The 24035-nt window shown below is 39.7% G+C and overlaps 1 protein-coding gene across 1 annotated transcript in view; it reads left to right on the top strand.

Moving 5' to 3' along the window:
• brinp1 (bone morphogenetic protein/retinoic acid inducible neural-specific 1) overlaps positions 1 to 23777 on the top strand; it is a 115778-nt gene extending 92001 nt beyond the window's left edge. Inside the window, exons 6-8 of the mRNA XM_080869489.1 lie at positions 10031 to 10267; positions 13976 to 14198; positions 20968 to 23777. Of these exons, the coding sequence (XP_080725615.1) occupies positions 10031 to 10267; positions 13976 to 14198; positions 20968 to 22108 (1601 nt within the window). The 3' untranslated portion in view covers positions 22109 to 23777. The remainder of the gene's footprint in view (positions 1 to 10030; positions 10268 to 13975; positions 14199 to 20967) is intronic.
• Positions 23778 to 24035: the final 258 nt, after the last annotated feature.

Here is a 24035-nt window from a genome sequence, read left to right on the forward strand (position 1 = left end):
TCGGGAGAACCCATTCAGCCACACGCCTCGTCTGCTGGAGGTTCGGGAGAACCCGTTCAGCCACACGCCTCGTCTGCTGGAGGGCCCGAGGAGCCCGTTCAGCCACACGCCTCGTCTGCTGGAGGGCCCGAGGAGCCCGTTCAGCCACACGCCTCGTCTGCTGGAGGGCCCGAGGAGCCCGTTCAGCCACACGCCACGTCAGCTGGAGGGCCCGAGGAGCCCGTTCAGCCACACGCCACGTCAGCTGGAGGGCCCGAGGAGCCCGTTCAGCCACACGCCACGTCAGCTGGAGGGCCCGAGGAGCCCGTTCAGCCACACGCCACGTCAGCTGGAGGGCCCGAGGAGCCCGTTCAGCCACACGCCACGTCAGCTGGAGGGCCCGAGGAGCCCGTTCAGCCACACGCCACGTCAGCTGGAGGGCCCGAGGAGCCCGTTCAGCCACACGCCACGTCAGCTGGAGGGCCCGAGGAGCCCGTTCAGCCACCTTCTGCTTCACCACCTGTGGCTGCAGCGCCACCTCCTGCGGCTCCCGTGCCGCCACCTGCAGGACCACCACCTGCTGCACAACTGCTTGCTGCTTCTACGCCTCAGCCTGAGGACGACGCCTCGCCTGGTTCTGCCACACCTCAGTCTGAGAACACATATAAACTCATTTCACCCAATATAGACTGTGTGTTGCGGCAACTTACACAGCCTCATGCCACGTCAGCTGGAGGGCCCGAGGGGCCCGTCCAGCAGCCTTCCTCGTCGGCTGGTGGTTCCGGAGAACCACACCAGCCTCATGCCTCGTCAGCTGGAGGGTCCGAGGGGCCCGTTCAGCCGCCTGCCGCAGCTCCATCATCATCCTCGCCTGCCGCAGCTCCATCATCATCCTCGCCTGCCGCAGCTCCATCATCATCCTCGCCTGGCCCGGCCTCTGAGTCTTCAGCCTGTGCTTCGTCTGCTGCAGCTCCAGCCTGTGCTTCGCCTGCTGCAGCTCCAGCCTCGCCCGGTCCGGCTTCCGTGTCTTCATCTTCGCCTGGTCCGGCTTCGGCCTCTGTTTCTGTGTCGGCCTCGCTTGGTCCCGCGGCTGTGTTGCCGCCGCCCAAGCCACGTTTTGCCCCTCGGAATCGCCGGCCGTTTTCCGGGCCGTCAGCTGGACTTCGTTGCCATCGGGGTCGGCCCCCTGAACTGATGAACTGTGACCTGCTGTGCTCTCGACCTCCGGGTCGGCCTCCTGAGCTCATGGATTTTGGACTGCTGGACCGTTGGCCTCCTGGTCGGCCTCCTGAACGTTTGAACTTCCTTTTGTTTTGCTGTCGACCTCCGGGGCGGCCACCTGACTCGCTTCGCCATTCGCTCCTGTTCTGCCGGGTTCATGGTCGCCCTCCTGAAGCTGGGTCTCGGACTTTTGTGCCCTTGTTGTTTTTGGCCTGTGTGCTTCTGATGCTTTGTTTTTTGTGGTTTTGTTTCTGGCCCTCCTTTCCTGGTCCCCCTCCGCCCGCCCTGGGTGGGTTGTTGTGGTTTTGTGTTTGTTTTCTGGGTGTTTTCGGGCGTCTGGAATCCGCCCTTACGGGGGGGGCTCTGTCACAGGCTGGGTCTTCGACCCAGCACTTTGAGTTTTCTTTGTATTGTTCTTATTTTTTGAGATGTTGTTAGTTTTGTGTTATTTCCTATTTGCCTTTAGTTTAGGCAGTTATTGTTCCTGGGTTTTCTATGTTTGAGTTCTTGCATTATTCATCACGTATTTGGTATGTTAAGTTTGTATTGTCATGTCTAGTTTTAGTGTTTCCTGTTTTATTCTGACAGTGTCATGTGTTCTTTGGTCATTGTATTTAGTTTCACTCCTCCTGGTCCTGTCATTAGATTCATGTCAGTCAGCTGTTTCCTCATGTGTCTCCACTTCCCCTGATCACCTCATGTGTGTATTTAAGCCTTCTGTTTTCTGCATGTCATGGTCGGGTCGTCTGTTTATCTTACCAGAGTTACAGTTACAGTCATAGTCTTCGCCTGTTTTTCCACCATAGTCATAGTTACAGTCTTTGTCATAGTATGTCATAGTCTTTGTTTCTTAGTGGGTTTTTTTGTCAGTTTGCTTTAGGTTCCTGGTTTTAGCCCTGCAATCATCCAAATAAAGGATCGCTTTCTGTTTAAACTTACAACTCCTCGTCTTCATCTGCCTTTGGGTCCTGTTTCCATTCACATCGGCGCACCCCGCCGTGACAGAACCACACTATGACTTGGAAAAAAAAAAAGTTTAAAAAACAAAAGGAAGCAAGTAATATACAAGCTAGTGAATCTAGTTGTGGTCAAAATTTCTCCTAAAGACACCTAGACTGCCTTTCCAAAATATAAGAATTTTCAAGGGGAAATGTTTTTCCCCTCCTTCCCACCCCTGTGGTCTGCTCTTTGTAAGCTGTGGGGCTGTGAGCCAAAGATAACACATTGCGGATATGACACTCCCTGGATATTCCCTTTGCTTTAACTTAAATTTAGATTAGAATGTTGTAGTGTAATCTCACATCAAGGCAGCTACCTATCAAAGCCTAAACTCAGTTTTCTCCCACAGTTTTGCTTTGTACAATGTTTTTCAAATAACTCTTGTACTCGCTCTCCTTATTTTCTCACTTTCCTTTTCAGCAATCACCAGAATTAAAATTCATGCATGACTTAGCAAAGCTTTTATCTGTTAAATATGTACCCTCCCATTGCTTAAATGTAATATCACTGTGAAGGTTTCAGTATTACATTTTGCCTGGTTTGGCATCTGAGTGCATGCTATATGGAGTATTTTACTGGCAGTCCTTGGAGGATGAGTTATAAAAAAAGTGTTTTTTCTAGACACCCATGATGAAATCATAGATTCAACATAAATTATGGTATTAAGTTGCAGACAGTGATAATATTTGGCATGATACAGTTGTATTTTTTGTTGCAACCTAATCAATTATAATTAATAATAATATTATAACATAAAACCTACAAAGGCTTTCACCTTTAATGAATCTTGTTACGTTCCCCTGAGGGGTCTAGGCGGTGAGGGGGAAGTAACAAAAGGTGTCCAGGTCAGAAAAAGGAGTCAAGGAGGCAAAAGGGTTAAATTAAAGAGTTTTATTAAAGTAGCTCAACTAAGAGAGACGGACAAGCCGCTATCACCATTTAAGAAAAACAAACAAAACTCAGGCGTTGGTCAATAAAGTAAAACGTAAGCCAAAAAGAAAGAGAGCAGCTCACTAGCTGAAAACACGGACATGCAGCTCACTAGCTGAAAACCACCAAAACACAGCTCACAAGCTGTAACCACACTAATGGCACTCTGGCCCAGAGCTCACCTTTCCCTGGGCTTAAATACTTTTAATTACTGACGTGAGTCAGCTGTGTAACAGGGAAAGGTGGCACCTCAGGCAGAAGAGGTGGTGGGACACGCCCACACAGGCACCTTCAGGAGGAGGCCCTGCTAGGGCCGTAACAATCTTTTGAATGATTGGAACATACACTTTTTAGGAATTGGCTTGTTTGTGTTTTTTATTTTAGATCTGACTGAAAGATGCACACTATTTAGTTTTACTACAGCTGGGAGTTAAATATGCTTTTATTCTTCCTCATCAATTTGTTTTTTATTTGTTCATCCTCTCTCTAGGCTAACACCTAAAAACCTGATGATATTGGTTTTGGCTGAATTCTCACTTTCAGCCTCCTCTGGGACCTAGAAGTAAAAATAGCTTACTGAGGAATGAGAATTAAATGAAAGAGGGGATTAACACATGGTAGGTAAATAGTCTAGATTTGAATGGTTTTCTTGAACTCTTGCAGAGTGTGTTTCAGGTAGCGAGACAGGAATAACAAATCTATTCCCTGCCACCTGATAGTATTTATAGTTTATTAATTTAGAAAATGTATTTTTAAGTGGCAAACCAGTAGGAGCTTTAAATGCATTAGGGCAAAGTCATAGAATATTGTTTGTGCAATGTGATATCCTACACAGAGCGACAAAACGTGTACTGGGGCTGAAAATTGCAAATTGGTAACGTATATTAACTGCATCAACGAACGATAAAAGGCCCAGCAACCTCCACAACCCATTACCCTGCAAGGATCCAATCACCTCCAGTATGGCTGTCATAAATTAGCACCAAAACAAAAGCAAACTAATTTGCTTCTTTCAGTCCCCACTGCATGCTTTTCTCTTTCTCCGGTTTCCTCAAGAGCCTAAATTGGAAGAGCCATGAGCCTATCTTGGAAGATTTATGAATATGTTAGAATAGCCTGAGCCAACAGTTTTCAAAGTGGTGAAGTGAAAATAAATTAAACTGGCCCTGTAGGCAAGTCGTGCACCGAGTGATGAATTAGATACTCATTGCTCTGTCGCTCGATGCCTGTCCCTCTTTTCAAGTGAAAATGCTGCAAACGGGGAAAGACAAACAAGCATACAAATCAATTAAGTTTCTTTGATGATGGACTTGTTGAGAAATTGATTTGGGGACTATAAGTGTATTAGTAAACACACTGTTCTGGTTACCAGTGAATAATTTACTAAAGAAAAATATCTGATGTAAATCATAAAGAGAGAGGAGCACAACAATAAATCTACAAAGGCGTTTTCATCATCTTCCCCCCCAACTCAGTCAGCCTCTCTCTTTTTGCTCTGCTTCTTTTTCTGTACGCACAGAGATAGTAGTCCTGCTGCATTCATCTGTTTCTCGCTGGGTCCTGCAAAACTAAAATTATTTGACGACGTTTAGAAATTACAGGGTAACTTTGGCTATACCCCATGGTTTGTCGCAAATGTCTGTTGAATTGCCTCTCAGAAGGACCCATGCATTTTTGAGGCAACTCTCTCCTTTGTCAAAACACACATGCTATAACATAGGATCATTTTAAAAGTGGATGGCTGCGAACACGTTTTTCACTTCTCTCTAACATGCTAAAACCCCAAACCTGATGAAATCTTTCCATGTTGACCTGGAGGTCAGCTTTCAATTGGAAGTGGCCATTCAGGTGAAAGTTTCGATTTGGTCTAGCATGATCATAAATCTCTTTTTCTTTTCTGCTTAGTCTTGCTAGCTGCCGCTTTTGAAAATGCTGTGGTTTTCCACACAGTCATCCTTTTAAAATGAATTTTTCTCATCAGTTCAGTTAGAATTGTATGTATATATTTATTCATTTATTTATTTATTATTGCATTTGGAAAGACCCATGCAGCACAGGAAGTGCTTTTGCAAACGCTTTTTGTATTTGCTCAAATGGAAAGAAATGTTGATGTGCATTTACAGAAAAGTAGTTACTTTATAATAATGAGGAACACTTTAAATGATTTCCTATGAAGTCAGAAACTGCAATGTCCATTTGTGTTAATGCTGTTAGACTATTAGGAGTACATATAACTGTAATTTTCCTGATATTATCATTTAAGTTATTGTACAGTAGATTGTCTAGAATTCAGCAGGTTTATTTATTATAAGAAGAGTGTAAAGCAAAAAGGCATTTCTCAATACAAATAGATGAACAATATGTCTGCGTTTAGGGACGTTTGATGTAAAATTTGGACTTTTGATCTGATGTGTGTACACAGCCCATCGTGACACTTTGAGGGCAGTTGTATGTTTTATAACTGAAATGGGAATGTCAGAGCTTGTCATATGTCTGCCCCCCCTCCTCTCTGGGGTTCTCGTAAACCATGTGATTTCTGCAAGAGGCTGCAAAGGGTGTGCACGTGCGCATGTACATGGGCGTATGCGTTTCTCTGTGTGCATGCGCACGATTGTGTGACTAATACAATATCTCACCAGCCGAAGCCTACTACTACAACTGCTGTGCAGGGATACAAGGCAGCACATGACAGAACAGCTTGAACAGCGCAGCTGAAGTGCACATGCAGCCAACAGCAACCACCTATCTAATTACTTGCTGAAGCCGATTTTGTATTAGGACTAAAAATCATTTCTAAATTCTACTTAAATGGATGAACACTGTTAAAGTGTTAAAGTGGGGAAAAAAAGAAACACTACAAGTCTGCATTGGTGTCCTGTTGTGATGGTTTACAAAGTCAAAGGTGGGCAGAGAAAAGCAATCACCAAATTACTTTTTACTCTGACCCATCATGTATATCTGTGTTCTGTGTGCAGCACAACTGACAATAATTCAGCATCATGTCGAGCTCATCCACCTCTCTAGACCGCCTGCCCTGCTCAATTCAGCAACTGCTTCAGCATGCAATTTCAGCAATTCCTCTTTTTTCAGATAGCAGGGACAGCGAGCTCTGAAGGCCAAGACCATTTTTATAAGTAATTTGTGCTTTTACAATGATTGCTGCACCTGCGTCATCAAAGCTAAACTTATATAGAGATATTATGTGGGACATATGTTTGGTCTTTTCACGGACACATATCATGGATTTGCAGGCTCTTGCATCTCAGTACATCATAAGGTATGTTGTCATTTCATGAAATATCTTTTTTCTTTTTTTGCTATTTCATATATACACATTTTATTGTATGCTTCTGTACCACAAAAACCACAGGAAAGGAAGGAAAAAACATTTCAAATGTGTAAATACTAATTAAACTCACAAACAATTATTCTCCACAACATTTTTTTTTTTTAAAACGTACTGTAACGCTAAATTTTGACATCTCAAGCTGCTTCCCTCTAAAGTGCTTAGAACACTTACGATAATCTGTGATAATCTACTCACCAAAGATACACCAACACATTATCCATTTGAATGCTAAGTACACCTCATTCAGAACTTTAAAAAATGCTAACATATTCTGAGAGCTTAGAATAGCTCCAGTGGAACATGTTATCCTCTGTCAGGCCCAACACACACATACACCTACACACACAGAGGCAGAGACCTAAAGCGCTTTATGCAAAGAAATGAAAAGTGGATAAATAGCTACTTCAGCTGCACCTTTACCTCATAGCTTGCTAAGAAATAGGCAAACGCAGCAAATCTCATATGGTGTATTAAGTATATAGGATCAGCAAGAATGGCTGGGTAGGCCTAGACTGAAGAGAAACAGACTCTTATCCAGTTCAGAGGTCTTTGGTTTTGTATCATGGCTGTACCGATAACCTCCAATGGTAATTTAATGCCTCCATTGAAGTAATGCACTTTATTGCACCAGTGGATTAAGTAATGATTATTTTGTGAAATTGTGGCCACACAATGGTCAATTAATCTTTAATGAAACTGTAACTTATGAGGCGGAGCGTGGCTTTCCAATAAGCAGGCAACTGCTTGCCAAAGCAGTTACAAGCCTCAGTTGCGGCCTACACACCCTATCTATCACCATGTAAAAATAGAGCACTCTCGAAAAAGACACAATGAAAAGGCGAAGTCACACTTGCAGAGTCTCAGATTTTAGCATTCATGGAATGGTAGCGGGCCTATATCTTCCAAACTACGTGAAGAAAATATATCAGCCTCGGATGTATGCAATGAGATTAACTGCCATTTTGAGGTGCTATTTATTTATTTAGAGCAAGCCAGGCACATGGGTTGCAGGGAATTATTTGCACTGACAGAGCATGAAGTTGGGGGTTATCAAAGAGCTGCACAAGAATTCCAATACAGTACAGTTTCATTTCAGCATCTCCTCCTTAATCATGGTAAGTATAGCTCCAGTATGTAGTGTTTTCCTTGACATGCACCTGCCTCAGAGCCACATAGAGAGAAGGTTTAAACCTCATTCATTTTGAATGTATTCACGTGTTGTTGCACTAACACAGCAAAGCCGAGTAAGTCACAAAGATAAATGTTTTTACTCTGATTAGTTTCTCATTTCATTTTTGGCCTGCGGGTTTTAATTCTCTCTCTCATTCTGCAATGCACTAACAAACGCTGATGGATTTACTTTCTGTTCATGACATCATTCTGCACACGAGTAGAAGGACAAGACACCACATTTCCAATTCTTGAGTGTATGCTCAGTGCGAGAATGTAGAGGAGAGCAGACGAGGTGAAGAAACGGGAATGAGGAGAGTGATTGATGGAGTGAATGCGAGCCAAAGGATGATGGAGAAGAGTCAAAGGGTATGTGCATGTGTGTGGCCAGTAGGAGTGAGTGTAATGAAGTAAGACAGTGGAGATCTGTGGGAGGCAGAGAGAACGGGACATAAACAGTGAAAGAAGAGACTGGAAAACAAGAAACTGTAAGACAAATAGTTCCTGCTGCAATTGTCCTGTTGCAAGAGTGATATCGGAAAAAGAAAATATGTACATGTTGATGCAGAGATTGAGGTATGAGGTATGGTTAGACAGACGAGGGAAGGGGGGAGGGCTGAGGCACTCGGTGTTATTGTGCACCCGGCCGCTGGCACCAGCACTGTCAGTGAGCAGCGTTGATCCGTGAACTTGCCATCTGGATTTTCCCACAAATCACATTAAAGTTTCAAGCCCAGGAATACATCAAGCTAAATGAATATTGGATCCAGACAGGCCTGATGGAGAAAAAGCCCTGTGCAACCCAGCTCTTTTGTGGTCAGACATGATCTATTCATCCTCTTTACTCCCACCATCCCTTCTTCCTTCTGTTCTCCTCTTCCCTGATAGGCAGTGGTTCTGATGAGCTGTGCAGGAGAAAAGCACTTATTATTAAATAGGTACATATTACAAGTACAGACTCTAGGACAAAGAATATGCGAGTAATTAAATTGTTGCAAAAGGTAAAACTACTTGCAGAAACCTGAAATTTGATCTAAAGTAACATAATCTAAACAAAAATATCCCTGAATATCAACCTTTATATGAATTATAAAACACTGCAGATTGAAATAACTAAACACAGCGTGCATTAGTTTTAATTCTTTTACCTGAAATCAGCTTATGTTTTAGATCCCACTTATTAAGGCCTTAATCTGTTTCTCAATTGCACACAGTTATACGTTTATTGTAGAGTATGTTGCAGCTAGAAATAAGGAGGATTAATTGCTGCATGTGCATACATAATAAGGGACACTGTTTGACACCCTGACAACACATTGAAAATGATTCATGAGCACAGTATGAAATTATATGCTTACTTTCCCTTTCATTTTAGCAACATTATGTTGACTTTGCATAAATGGATTTCAGTTTTCACCGAAAGGTGAAAATAATATGTGTGTGGCAAAAATAATGCAATCATTCATCATTCAATAACATGTTTTGTTCAGGTTCCTGGTTGCATATTTTCTGCTGAAGCGCTGTTTGTGCTCAAGTAAAAGCCATTAAGAAAATATGGCCTCGCCAAGATTCTGTTTCATACAAGAAGGAAAAAAATCTATTTAGTTCTTTTCCAATCCAGTGGCTTGTAGAGCTAGGGATTTATTTTCCCCAGGCTTGGACTGAAGAGAAAGCCTGTACTGTTAGTTGTCCAGGCTTCAGTTGTGTGAGATCCCCAGGGTGAGATATGGATTGGCTTGGAGTCTAGAAATTATAAATACCTTGTCAGTGATAGTGAAGGCTGAAGAGGTTCAGCTTCAGCTCTAAATTGGGCTGAAGAACACGCATTCAGCTATTGAGATTTCTCTATAATTAGCAGAATGCTGCATAGTTTGGGTATGCAAACCACAAGCAAGTATGAATGGTAAGACACAGTAAAGTACATGCATGCATGCTAGAAAACGAATGCTGTGGGAGATAGCTTCACTGCTATATGCGAACCAATACGACACACAAGAGCAGGCATAAATCAAGGATTTATACATTGTCATCGTGAGCGACCCACCATAGAACAAGCAGTTCTAGCTGAACAGAGAAGATTGCTGGAGCACATCCTTTAGAAAAAATAAATGAGTACTTATGACACAAAGCAATCTTAGTAGAGCAGTCAGTCAATTCATTGCTTTTTCCCTCTTTTCTGGTAACTTGGTCTGTGGAGAGATGCCGTATACATCTCAAGATACAGCAGCATGACAGACAACATTTACCTCATATTTTTCAGCATATTTTTAGATATTGTCTTTTTCAAGATGGTTTCTTCTATTATATTTTCTTCTGTATTTTATTTATTATCCCATTGTGTTTTTTAAAAAAAACCCTGTTTCACATTTATCTGTTTTTCAGGCCTGCAGGTTATTTTCCCAGAATACCTGCAAGAGAAATTTGTCCAGTCAGCTCTGAGCTACATTATGTGCAATGGAGAGGGGGAATATGTGTGCCATAACAACCAATGCATCTGTCAGTGTGCCGAGGAGTATCCCCAATGCAACTGTCCTATAACCGACATCCAGATCATGGAGAACACCCTGCTGGGGATGTATGAGTCATGGGCAGCCTCCTACAAAGACTTTGAAAGCTCTGGTAAGCTTGAATATCCTTCTAAATATGATAAGAATCATCAGATCTCATGTCCATGCATTTAAAAATTAATCTTTTTAAAATTTCTTCTTTTTTGTTTTGTTCAGTTTTACAATTTTCTATGAGAGACAAACTGTCATACATTTCGCCCCTTTAATTCTGAAGTGCTTATCAAAATTTGAGCTGAGGCAGCTCTGTGTTTTTTCCAACCCCCCCCCCCCCCCCCCCCCCCCGAACCCATATTAATGAAAAATAACGAGCACCTTTAAAACTAGCATACATTTATATTATGCTGCTGCAAAGGGTCAGTAGCCTTGGCAATCTTGATGATCAGTCTTCATCCTCAACTAAATCGATGCATTTAGGAGGAGATCAGAAAAACACTCACATGGGACTGTGACTTCTTTTTTTTAATGACAGTAAATAGCAAAATGATCACGTAACCAGATGCTAATTACACAATGTAAAGGTGTCTGTAGAAGTGAGTGCAAATGCAGGCACAAAGGCGGCAGTAGAAGTTTGGACACAGCAGAGAAAAAACACATATTGTGCCTTATTGTTTTATGGCAAGGCACCATGTATATCTATTATTAATACGAAATAAAAGTGTCTTGATACAACCTGCCAGCAACAGATAAATATATTTATGCACCATAGGGGTAAGTTAATGTTAGTCATGAAGGTCACTGAGTGCAGTACATCTTCAAAGAAGTACTTGAAAAGAAAGAACACTGGAAGAAGCCAAATAAAAGAACATAACTTCTTTTCAGACCAAAGCACAAAGAGTTGTGCGGCCTCTGCTAAACATTTGAAAAATAAATGCTTGAGAACAGGTTCAAAAACCTCAAAGCATCAGATTGACATATGATATAGACAATCTGTATAATTCAGCATGTGTAAATGTAATGACAGGGCACATTCAGTGCCTGCTAATATTTGCAGCACTGGAGTATTCTGCTGCTTAAACTAAATGGTACACCAACATTGGTTTGTGGAAATGTTCTGTAGGTACTATAGAAAAGAGAGCTGATGTGACACTACACGATTCATTTATTGCTTAGCATTCCTTTCAAAAGACAGAGCTGTGGCAGTATAACATTACTGGCTGTGAGAAAAGCTGCAGCTGCTCTGCTTATGCTCATTTTAGCTGTGACTGTTGCTTTGTTGATATTGCTCAGACTCAGCTGCATTTGTAGTTGAATGTATTCAGTGAATTTCTCTCATTAAACTTAGTCAAGAAAAACATAATTATGCAATACATGCTTGGATTTTACAATAGTTTTTTTTTTTTTTTCAGATATAAAACAACAGTCAGGCTATCAAACAATGCCTGTATGTGGTTAGTATGTAGGTAGTTTATCTGGGTATATACTGCCTCAGCACTGAGTGAGAGCACTGACCAAACTGGTTTATCTACTTATTTAGCTACAGTGATTCCCGAAGTTACACCTGTTCCTTATGAAATAGGCTATGCAGACATTATTGTGGCTGAAGATAAAACGAAGGCAATGAGCCAATACGCAAGTTATTGCAAAGTGCAGTTTTAGTGTGAAGTAAACTTTGTCCTATGGGATCCAAAACAAATGTTCACATACACAAAGATAACCCAAGTAAATGCAAAATGAATTTTTACAAAATTAAGTATGTTTTCCGAAAACCCTTGGGGATCCTAAAGATGAGTTTTTGGCAAATGTGACATGAGCCTTTGTCTTCTGGTTTTCACTTTGGAATTCTCCCATGGATGCCATTTTTCCACAGTCTCTTTCTTATCTTTCTTGTTGAATCATTTCTTCATTTGTGGATAATGGCTGTCATCATGGTTTGCTTGAGTCCAAAAACCTTAGAAATGACTTGTAGCCCTTTTCAAATTGATGACTTTGCTTCTCAGCTGTTTCTTTAAATTGTGGCATGATGTGTTGCTTCTTGAGACATTTAAATCTACTTCACTTTGTCTGACAGGTTATATTGGACTCTTTGATTCAACGTGCTGGTAGTAATCAGGTCTGAATCTGGCTAGAAAGGGGGACATTTGATTTTTTTTTTTTTGTTTGTTTTTTATGTAGGGCTTGTTAGGTCCTTTTGATAAATGAAAATCATGAATTAAAAACATTTTAATTTAGTTGGGTTATCTGTGTATAATAATTAAACTTACCCAGTGATCTGAAACAGTTAAGTGTGACAAATATATTAAAACTACAAAATCAACACGAGGGGAAATACTTTTTTACAGTACCATAAAGTGCTACATCTGAGTATAATTTAAGGTCATTTTTTAAAATCTACAAGCTCCTGCTACATAGTTTAGTTTATCTAATGCCACATCAATTGATTTTCTTTGATTGTCTCAGATTTTTATTTTTTATTTTCACTTTTTTATACAAATGGCATAGGATATCCGTACAATCTGGTGAAAAATACATGTGATACAAAACAACAAAGTGAAATGTAATGGCACAATGGGTGAAGTATGGTTACATTGTGAGAGCTTTAATCTCTAGATAAGGTGTGCTGGATGGCTTAAGATAAGGACTATGTGGAAGCACTTTCAAGGAAGGAGTCCTTGACGGCTTTGAAGCCTGTATAAAAGGACTTGGCAACTATTAAACTGGCATTGGGAGTGACTCAATAAAAGCGATGTTTTTGGTGGGAGAATCAGATATATCTGAATACTGAGTGCTGGAGACACCCGGCTTTTCTAGGAAAAGGGAGGTACCTGACATTTCTGAAAGCTGGGTGGAGGGATATGGCAAGTTCAAAACAGGGGAGGAGAAGAAATCTGGCTTCTTTGAAGAAGAAGAGGAAAGGAGCTCTGATATGCCTGTGCGGAGGGTGGAGGAAATTCTGACATTTCACGGCAATGGTTGAAAAGGGGTTCTCAACTGTGGTTAATTCTGTTAAACTGTCTTGAGGAGGACTGCAGGAGGGTTCGGCTGTACAACTGCATCTCTTGAATATGGGATTTGTTGTTCACGAACAGAGTGGAACAGTTTTTAACTGTGTCCAATAATATTTATGTCATACTTTTCATGGTAGACTATTGCATCAAGTTTATAGCTTTAACAAACTTTTTGCATTTATAACAAACACTATAAATGCAAAATTATTGCTCTTGTTGTTCGTCTACTTTTGAACTGTATTCAGTTTAAACTGTAGGAATTAAAATGTTTAATTAATGAGCTTAGTATTAAGGATGGATGAACAATGAGTTAATCTGAATTAACTGACTCAGTTGATTAGCACGCCAAATAAAAGCCTCTTTGTCCATGTGTATTTTTGTCCATTTGTATTTTTCAAGCATCTTCATGCTCATTGTTGCCAAAAATTGAAGCTATCGTTGAAAACAGCAGTTGTCTATGGAGGAGACAAACAAGAATTTTTAGAGGCAGAAAGAGGGACACAAGGACAATCATCACCACTGGTTGGAACAAATTTGTTGAGGCAGCAATCTTGAAAAGGTGTCGGGGAGCACAGAGTGAGAGGGTGTTTACTGCGCTGAGAGTCTCATTTCTCTTCAGATACTCACAGCAGTCGAAGTACAAAAAGCACAGTACAGACATGAAAAAAACCATGTCAAACCTCACGTTTGAAGATATAAACTTGGAAACTATAACTTATAAAACGTACTTTGTTGCAAATATTACAACAACAGTTGTCTCCAGCTGTTTTTTTGTTTACTTTTGTTCTTTTAACGGTTCCCTCTCTGTCACCTAGATGAGTTCAAGTCATTTCTGAAGAGGCTGCCCTCCACTCATTTCCTCCCCATCAGCAGTGTGCATCTTCTCTGGGGCAGCGACTGGGATTTGCAGGCCCGCTACAGGCTTCTTCAGAGCTCCCTGGAGGTGCAGCGACTGAAGATCCAGCGCACCGCCCGCAAGCTCTTCAGCCTCAGCATCCGCTGTCACCACAATCCCAACCACCAGATGCCTAGGGAGAGGTGGGTAAAAAAAAAACTTAATTCAATGTTCTGTTCAAAATTAGCTATGAATTTACTCGGACAAGCCTAAGGTGCTGTTTCTGGTCTTAACATTTTTGGGATATCTGCTTTTTTAAAAGTAAAAGAAGATATTAAAATGTATCTTGCAGAGGAGTGACATCTTTCAGGGAAATTTCCCTTTTGGATTGATGTATGGGTTCTGTTTTATTTGGTGCTCCTTGAAGCGTGCACAGTGAGGATGACATCCATTATACATTTTAACTTATGGTTCTGTTGTTTCTGTCCATCAAGTCAACTTAGTGCTGAGGCTTGCACATGCCGAAAACACTCTACCTCACTCTTGTATTTCACTTTGCAATCTAAAAGGGGGGGAAAAAATAGCTGTGGGAGTTTTCTTGATAGGTCATTGCACACATCTGTCACCACCTACTGCAGTTGCAGCTTAAGAGCCTTGCTGCGGATGTGCCATTGTGTCAGCGCTGCATGAAATGCCAGGAATTTTCAACCATCCACTCTAGCAAATATCAGAAAACACTATGCAAAATATGCAAAGTTCCTGGCTTCCACATGAAACACCCCCAAAACTGTTATGTGTAGGGGATGTCACCACATAAATGGAAACAGAATCCGTAAAATATTCATTTAAGTGGTCTGAAAATGAGCCGCTGTCAACTGTCACTGACAGAAAAAGAGCACACCCACATTTGTGCGTGAGAGTTGGCAAAGGTTTCTTCTGAAGTGTTATCAAAGAGCTGCAGTATGCGCTTCCCCGTCCATGGAGTATGCATCAAGAGTGCCTGATGGCACTGGAAATAAGAGCTGCATGTTTATTTGCTTGCTTGTGTAAGACAACTTTGCATCAGATGAAGGAATTATTTGGTTTTATTATAACCGTGTGCATTTGCAGTACATATATACGTACAACATTAAGATTTTCCTTTCCGTTAAGATATTACCAACAAGGACTCCAGTCCTTCCATTTTTTCCAGTCAAACTATAACAGATAGTCAATGAAGAGACTGAGGCAAAGTTGAAGGCCTGTGTGTTTAAGATGTGTTCCAACGCATCTTCATGTCAGTCAGGCTGTGAGTTGATGAAGATGTGAAAAAAAACTATATTGCTTGGTTCCAGAGATGAAAAACTGGTGCATCGGGATTCGAAATGACAGCAACACACATCCCTTGTGAGAGATCATTTGTCCCCTCTCCAGTTCATACTGTATATCAGACCCCTAGTGGGAAGGATCCACTTGCTATTTTGCATTATTCTACTTTGAGAGTAGTGTTCATCAACCTCCGAGATATTTTACTGAAGAAAGAATTGTATTTGTACAAGCTTGCTTTTAACCCAGAATGTTTTTAACCTTACCAAACTATGATTCAGCGTAACGAAGGTAAACCTTGATAATACCCATCATCAATATGTAACTGATAAATTAAGGTTAACCGTTAATAGTTTGCGAAAGGTTAACAAATCCTATAAACATTATTTCAGCTGATATTAAGTTAAAGTTTACAATTGTTTAAAAGCATATGAGCGGGTGGCTGGACTGTGAACCTGAATAAACCTGGAACGGCTTTTTCCACTACTATTGTATTTCTTTTTTATATACAGGATTCACTTTTGCTTTTCTTTAGTTTAGTTGTTTGGTTAGGTTAAGGAAAAGATCATGGTAAATGGTTTTTAACCCTGCATGGCTTAAGATTATCTAGTGCATTCAGACTTCACTTTTGTTCTTTGTCATGCCATGTAAATCTTCATTATGAAGCCTTAATAACAGTGAAATGCATAAAATTGACAAAAAATATACTTCAGGTAATTGTTACTGTCGCTTCTCAGGATTATGAAGCAATACCTGATACACTGTAACCAGTGATGGGAATAATGGCGTTACAAATAACGGTGTTACTAATGGCGTTACTTTTTTTCAGTAACAAGTAATCTAACTAATTACTATTTCTATCATTACAACACGGTTACAGTTACTAACAAGAAAACGTGGTCCGTTACTATTTTTCAACAAGCAGACGGTTGAAGCTGTCTTCAGCTTACCGCATCTTATATCAGTTGCACAGAAGTAGCTGTAAGTAATCTGGACGCTACAGCCTTAAGCAGCTGCGCGCGCTCCCGTGGGCAGTTATCACTTTCTGGCAGACAATTACTTTTTGGCACAACACCTCGAGCTAGGGGGCAAAACAATCGCATGAGTGCTGCTGTTTGACTGAGGAAGAATAAAGTAGTCGTGGTAAGCCAATCACATGACCACTTCAAGATGACAAAGCAACAAGGTGATATATACCAGTTTTTAAATTGTGCTGAGAGGCCACGTAAAACCAGAGTCATGATAAACAATATATACGCGGCGTTTTTTCCTCAATCGTTTCGTCACTTTTACTGTCTATGGACAGCGCTAGCAGACACTCTCTGCTTATGAGCAAAAAATTAAAAAAACAAATGAACCAAAAAACAGCCCGTTCCTGTTGGTGGAAAAATGCACCATGTCGACCAATCAAAAAATTATATGGCAACATGACATTGTTTAAGGAGAGGGGGAAGTTTCAGGAGTGAAGGCGAGAGAGAGAGAGAGAGAGAGAGACAGCAGAAAAAGAGAGAGAGTGAATTTGGAGATGTGAGAGATTTGTGAGTTTAGCGTGTTTGGAGTGTGTAGTTAATGTGTTGTCTTGTGTAGTTAGTGTGTAGTATTGTGGATAGTTTTGTGTTGTGTGTCAGAACAATGAGGCGACTGCTGTCTCCAGGTAGAAACAGGAGTGATACACCTGCTGCTGTCAGACTTGCAGGCATCAGGCTGTGATGTTCTCCTTTATAGTGGACATAAATTATTTTTTGGAGTGGCACAAATAATTTGTGTGGCATCTTATTGATGCAGAACAGCTGATTGTTCTGTAAACAGTTTGAATGGTTATTAAAAAGGGGTAAGGTAAATGGCTGCAAACAACTTTGTTTGCAAAACCTGTGCATAGGATTTTAAAATTGACAATTTATATTTACATTTAAAGTTATAAAATATGATTCATTAAACATGTTTGTGGTTGTTACAGCAAAAATATAACTTTCTACTCGGATTTTATGTTTTTTGCCTGATTTTAGATCAATTGTGTTAATACAGTATGTCAAAATGAAAACATAACTGTAAATTCAGACACGTGAGGTTGTGCTGAAAAGAATGATACCAAACAAGGCAAAGTAAATAGTTTTTAAAGGTGAAATGTAGAGGTCAAATCAAAAGTACCTAAAAATGGCCAATTATACTCTGGACCCCAGAGGGTTAAACATTTTTCTTAAAGTAACGCAATAGTTACTTTTCAAGTAATTAATTACTTTTAGAATCTTGTAACTCAGTTACTTTTTTGAAGAAGTTACTAGTAACTATAATTAATTACTTTTTCAAAGTAACTTGCCCAACACTGATTATAACTGATAATATATAATTAATAATGTAAATTTGTATCATAAAATATAACAAATAAGCATAAATTCGAACATCACAAATGACTAAACATTCATTCTCATTTTATTGTCTGTTAACAATTAAAATAAATGACACGCTACTGACAAAAGTTTCATAAACTACTTTTTAATATTGAGCATTATGAGGTGCTACCTGTTGTTGGGAAGAAGAAATACAGCAATGTGACAGCAGAGTTAATGCTATTAAATTACAAGTATCTCAGTGAAACAAAGATTAGAAAGGGAGAAAGGGAAATCATTCCATTAGATTTGTTAACGCTAATAAGACAAATCTAATATCAGGATCTTAGCTGCAAATACCAATATGTAATACAAAGATGATATTAGATCGGTAATTTATGAGAAGGCTGTGGCTGCGTGTTTTTTGCAATATGGTGGAGTGAGAGAAAAGGAGATTAGATGTGAAAAGGTGAAGTAAAATCTGTAATCTAATTTGGGATCATGCAAACATTCATAGTGCAGAAATGCAAACATAACACATACATATATAACTTAAAGGAGAGGGGAATATTTATCTATAGCTGGTGATAATCAGTCTGAAAGGATGAAGGTATACTTGTTTCTGAGTCCAAGTAACGATAATAAAAACTTGTTAATATTAACTTACCAAACAATTTAATACATTTTAATCTGCGTTGTCCCTTTACTAGTGCTTGCTACATAAACCCAAACAATAAACACATTTATACATACAAAGACAGGAAAATGAACACATCTGTTTTCCTAATAACATATACTTACAGGTATTCTGAATATCTGATAGGATTTTTATTTGACATGACGAGTTTATACAGTATACAATACTGTACTAAAGTTTTGACCCAACGCTCATTTGTTTATATTTTGGTTGGAAAACAAGAAACACCTGGAACAATTTATTGAAATATGTATACATGAAAAATACCGTAAACAAGGCAAAATAGAGTTTGTATTGTTGTACAGTTTTTTTTAACACAAGCTGAACTAGGCAAGTTTTCTAATGTTTAAGCAGTTTTGAAAAATAGTCCTCCAGGCTTCCTGAAGGAAATTCCAAGGCTCTTCTTTAAATGTCAGCTACCTTTTGTTCCATTTTCTGTCAAGCTGTTCCCACACTGCTAATTCTGAGGTCCGGCTCTGGAGAGGCCAATCCTTGACTGTTCTATTGTGTGTTTATCTATCCAGGTATGCTTTTACTGCATGAGCAGTATGTTTGGGATCAATGTCACGCTGAAAAATGAAGCTGTTGCCAGTCAGATGTTTTCAGATGGTATTAAATGGTGAATTAAAATCTGATGGTGCTTTTTTGTGTTCTGTGGTGTTGGGGAATTTTTGACAAGATTCCCAACACCACTGACTGAAATGCAGCCCCAAGCCATTCAGTTTGATTCAATTGAATTTTATTTATATAGCACCAGATCACAACAGCTGCCTGGAGGTGCAAACCATGACATAGCCTTCACTGTGTTTTACATATGGCTGTAGACACCCACCATTCTACATATTTCCACTTTGAATCAAAATTTTAAATTTTGATTTATTACTCTATCAGACCTGTTGCCACCAATCTTGTGTAATTTGGCATGCCTCAGCCTTTTCTCCCTGTTTCCCTCCTGAAGAATGGCTTCTTGACAGCCACCCTTCCACTGAGGCCATTTCTGATGAGGCTTCAGCGACCAGTAGCTGGATCAGCTGAAGGGCCAGATGCATCTCTCAGGTCCTGTGTCTTTGCTGGATTTTTTCCTATTTCTTAGGGACATGGCTTATAGCTGCTGTTCATCTCCTGTAGACAGTTACAAAGTGAAATATTTCTCTGAAATTGGTACATAAAATAAAGGTCCAAGTACTAAATTGATCGAAAAAGTAGGCAATGTCTACAGATAAACCTTTGAAAGACCTTCAGGAAGCCTGGAGAACTGTTGCTCAAGACTGCTTTCTTGGAAGCAAAATGTGAAGAAATGAAGAGTTACTAAGGACTTTTTCCGATATACAAATGTAGAGTTTATACAGATTTTTGACACAGGTATAGTATTTTAGGAAAACAAAGGCATTCGTATCAAAATAACACAGATTCAGCTAACCTTTTGCACCATGCAGAATATTTTGTGAGTAAGAGAGCTTAAAAAATTCAGCCAAACATCATCAAGGAAGTAGTATGCTGTATGAATTGCAACGACAAGTAAGCTTATTCACTGCTTTGAAGAAGATCCTGGGTTTTCCACCTGCATGGTCTTTGTTGGGTTTGTTTTCTGACTCTAGTCAGAAGTATTCTTTGTTATATCTGGTATTCTTTATTTTACTCTGCCATTTTGACCGGATATTGTTATTCCTTTTCACCTTTGTCTAACCCATTCACCTACTTTTGTGTTCATGCCTCTACAGCATTCTTCAGGAAAGAAATGTTATGTGTCATTGTATGTTGATGAGGGATTGCCATAAAGTCTGTCTGTCTGTCTGTCTATCAATCAATCCATATCTCAGTTTGGAGCTCATCATAGAGAAATCAAAGTATGTGCTTCCATTGTTCTCTTTGGTTGATCTTTTCTTGTTATGGTATCACTTGTGGCAATGTCATATATCATTGTCAGTACTTAAAATAATTTACTTGTCAAACTAACCTTGACCAGCAATACTTTCTGAAATCAAAATTCAGATTTCATCTTCTACAGTCAGAAAAGAAGTTCCAGTACTGTCAGGATGACAAGGAAGGATGTCTGATGGGGGCAAAGACAAGACAGGAATATCAAGCAATGCTTTCCACCAAAGGGAAATAACCGGCCCTATCTACTAAAAATTATGTCCCTATCCAACCCCAAGGCACTGTAAATTATGCTGCAAAGCAAACACATTTTCTAGTCTTATATCAGATCAATTGGAATTAATATTATGGATGTATCTGTTTTAACTCTAGCAATGATCTTTTTCACAACCCAAAAAAGTACATTTAGTTAATCACAGCAAGTGAAAATGTAATGTAGAAGTCAAACAGTAATACAAAATTAAGTGAAAATAGTAATAGTCCTACCGAGGAAGACAAACCCAAGTTACCAGGGTGAAATTATGCCTCACACATGCCTCATTCACTCCATCAACTCCTCAGGGTTCTCTTTAATATGCTGGCCTTTTGTTGGAGAGAAAATATACTTTCTTTTCCTGATGAGAATTTAACATGTATACATTTTAACTTTATAGGCATTTACTGGTGTGCGTTCTTTTCGCTGTTCTTGTCACACTAGATTGAGATTAAAATTTCCTGATCACTGCTAATGCTCTTATGCTTTTTTTCTGTCTTTTGCCTCTTTAGATCTGTGATGCAGTGGCTCAACAGGGTTCAGTCTTTCCTGTACTGCAATGAGAATGGGTTTTGGGGGACCTTCCTGGAGAGCCAACGGACGTGTGTGTGCCACACAGGTGTCACACTGTGCCAGCGACCCATACCATGTGTCATAGGTGGAAACAACAGCTGTGCCATGTGCAGCCTGGCAAACATCTCACAATGTGGCTCATGCAACAAGGGCTACAAGTTGTATCGTGGTCGCTGTGAACCTCAGAATGTGGACTCAGAACGTAGCGAGCAGTTCATCAGCTTTGAAACTGATCTGGACTTTCAGGACTTGGAACTCAAATACCTGTTACAGAAAATGGATTCACGTTTGTACATTCATACTACTTTCATTAGTAATGAGATCCGACTAGAGACATTCTTTGACCCACGCTGGCGTAAGCGCATGTCCCTGACTCTCAAAAGTAACAAAAACAGGATGGACTACCTCCACATGATAATTGGTTTATCAATGAAGATCTGCCAGATGCGAAACAGCAGCATTGACCCCATGTTCTTTGTTTATGTCAACCCATTTAGTGGTAGCCACTCTGAAGGCTGGAGCATGCCCTTTGGTGAGCATGGTTACCCACGCTGGGAAAAGGTACGGCTGCAGAACTCCCAGTGCTTCAACTGGACTCTTGTATTGGGTAACCGGTGGAAGACCTTCTTTGAGACGGTGCACATTTATTTGCGTAGTCGTGCCAAGGTCCCATCTGGCCTCCGCAATGATACAGGACAGGGCCCGGTGGACCTCGCAGACCCGAACAAGCGCCAGATCTACATAAAAATCTCCGATATCCAAGTTTTTGGTTACAGCCTGCGCTTTAATGCAGACTTGCTTCGTAGTGCTGTGCAGCAGGTTAACCAGTCATACACACAAGGTACACAGTTTTACTCCTCCTCATCTGTTATGCTCCTCTTATTGGACATTAGGGATCGGATAAACCGTCTAGCGCCTCCCTCTGCACCTGGCAAACCCCAGCTGGACCTCTTCTCTTGTATGCTAAAGCATAGGCTCAAGCTCAACAACAGCGAGATGATTCGAGTGAATCATGCATTGGACATGTACAGCACAGAGATATTAAAACAGTCTGATCACCTGACTGCTAAACTCTGTTGAACATTCACATAAGGACAGCAAGTTTAACAGAAACACCCGACAAATGAACTATGGGGGTATATTACTCTTACTTTTTTTCTCTTTTTCATTTTTTGACCTTTTCTGCCTTTTGATGTAATATTAACTTTGTAAGCATAATTCTTAAAGAGAAAAAGGAAAAGGCAGTGATGCAAAGCTTTTCTGGCGTATAAAGAAGAATACTGAAACAACTATATGGACTGTATCATATTTGTCCCAGCATGTCTGTAAATCCCTAAAAGAACTTAAAATGAGAAAGAGACAGAAAAAAACAACAAAACAAAACAAAAAACATGAAATTTATGTACTGGTAAAAAAGAGGCCTTGATTTTACTCTGAGGGATCAAAGGTTATATCTGAAACTGCCATTCTTTATTGAAAAAAAAGGAAAAAAAACATTTTTAAAAGAAATAATAATAACACAAGGGCAGACCAGATATCACTTCATTCTAGCTAATGAGCTAATCGACAGTTTAATATTCAAAATGTTTATACATTGTAAGGATTAAGTATCCCTAGTGAGTAAGTAGTCAACACATTACTGATAGACTTTATTACATTTCAGACCCACGGTGAATCTGCATTGCTCTTTGTGAGTTATGAGGCACTCTGTCATTGTTCTGACACATAAGGCACACAGCAGGGCAGTAATGGATAGTCATGTCAAAACAAAAGCCAGCTGTTTATATATACATATGTGGTTGAATGTGTGTGTATGCGAGAGCGTGCGCTTGTGTATATCCTTTTTATTATTATTATTATTATTATTATTATTATTATTATTATTTGGCTTGATGCTTATTGCTGTTTGTTAATTGAATGTGTCATTTGAGATTGACTCCAGTCTTTGCTAATTCTTGCATTTGGAGCGCTTCTTCCCGTGTTTGAAATTCAAGCTGTGTTTTCCACAAGGCAGTACCTCCTGGTGCGTGAGTGCAATATTGTGGTCTGAAGATTTAACAATCAATGCTATTTTGTACAGCTTTGCAAAATGTACATGTTGTGACTGCTGATTTGTGGAGCTTTTTAGCACCAAGAGCAAAATGTAAGCATTCATCATTCAGGCACGTTTGCAAGACAATTTAAAGCCATACACTTCCCTGAGGTAGACATAAAGTAAAGTAAGTTCATAACCTTTATTCACTTCATAACACATGGAAAAAATGTTCAAGTTATATGTTTTTGTTTTAGTCCCTCAGCTGATTTCAGATAAGAGCACAGCAAAAGGGAAGTTGACAGAGGAGAGTGTATATTATATTGAATAGGAATGTCTTGTAAAGCCATTGATTTTTCATGTTGTTACACAGGGGAAAAAAAAAGAAAAGAAAAATATGAAGAAATGGTTGAATACTAAAGTATAAAATACCCTTTTGGCAGTGTTTAATCTGTACGCTTTTGATGGCCATGTGTATAAATGTCTGTTTTCCTTTTGCGATATGAAATCAATAACATTTTTTGCATGTTCCTGGAAGCATCAACAACTCTCATCATCCAAATGAAATATAAAACACTACCTATGTATTAATGGTCAAACTTTATTTGGGTAATCCAATGATGAAATATTTCTACTACTGTTAACTTTTTGTAGGTCTAGTCCTTTGCTTGGATGTTTGTTAACAAAGATGTTGTACAACCAAGTTGGTCTGGCCATTTTCGGGAGTTCAAACTTTAAAAAAAAAAAAAAAAAAAAAAGGGGGGGGGGGGACATTGAGTAGTTGCTGTCATCTAAGCCAAACTCTGTAAAACAAAACAAAAACAGAAAGCTGTCAAAAATCCATATTTTTCCAAGTGTTCCGCCAACATTAATATTATTTTTTTTATGTGCTAGTCTCTTGATGTAGATAGTTTAACAGTATTAGTACTTTAGTTCAATTATATGTTCCTTTAACCTAACTTGGTTCTTACATTG

Source organism: Rhamphochromis sp. 'chilingali' (genome assembly GCF_963969265.1).
Source record: "Rhamphochromis sp. 'chilingali' genome assembly, chromosome: 2".
Lineage (NCBI taxonomy): Eukaryota > Metazoa > Chordata > Actinopteri > Cichliformes > Cichlidae > Rhamphochromis > Rhamphochromis sp. 'chilingali'.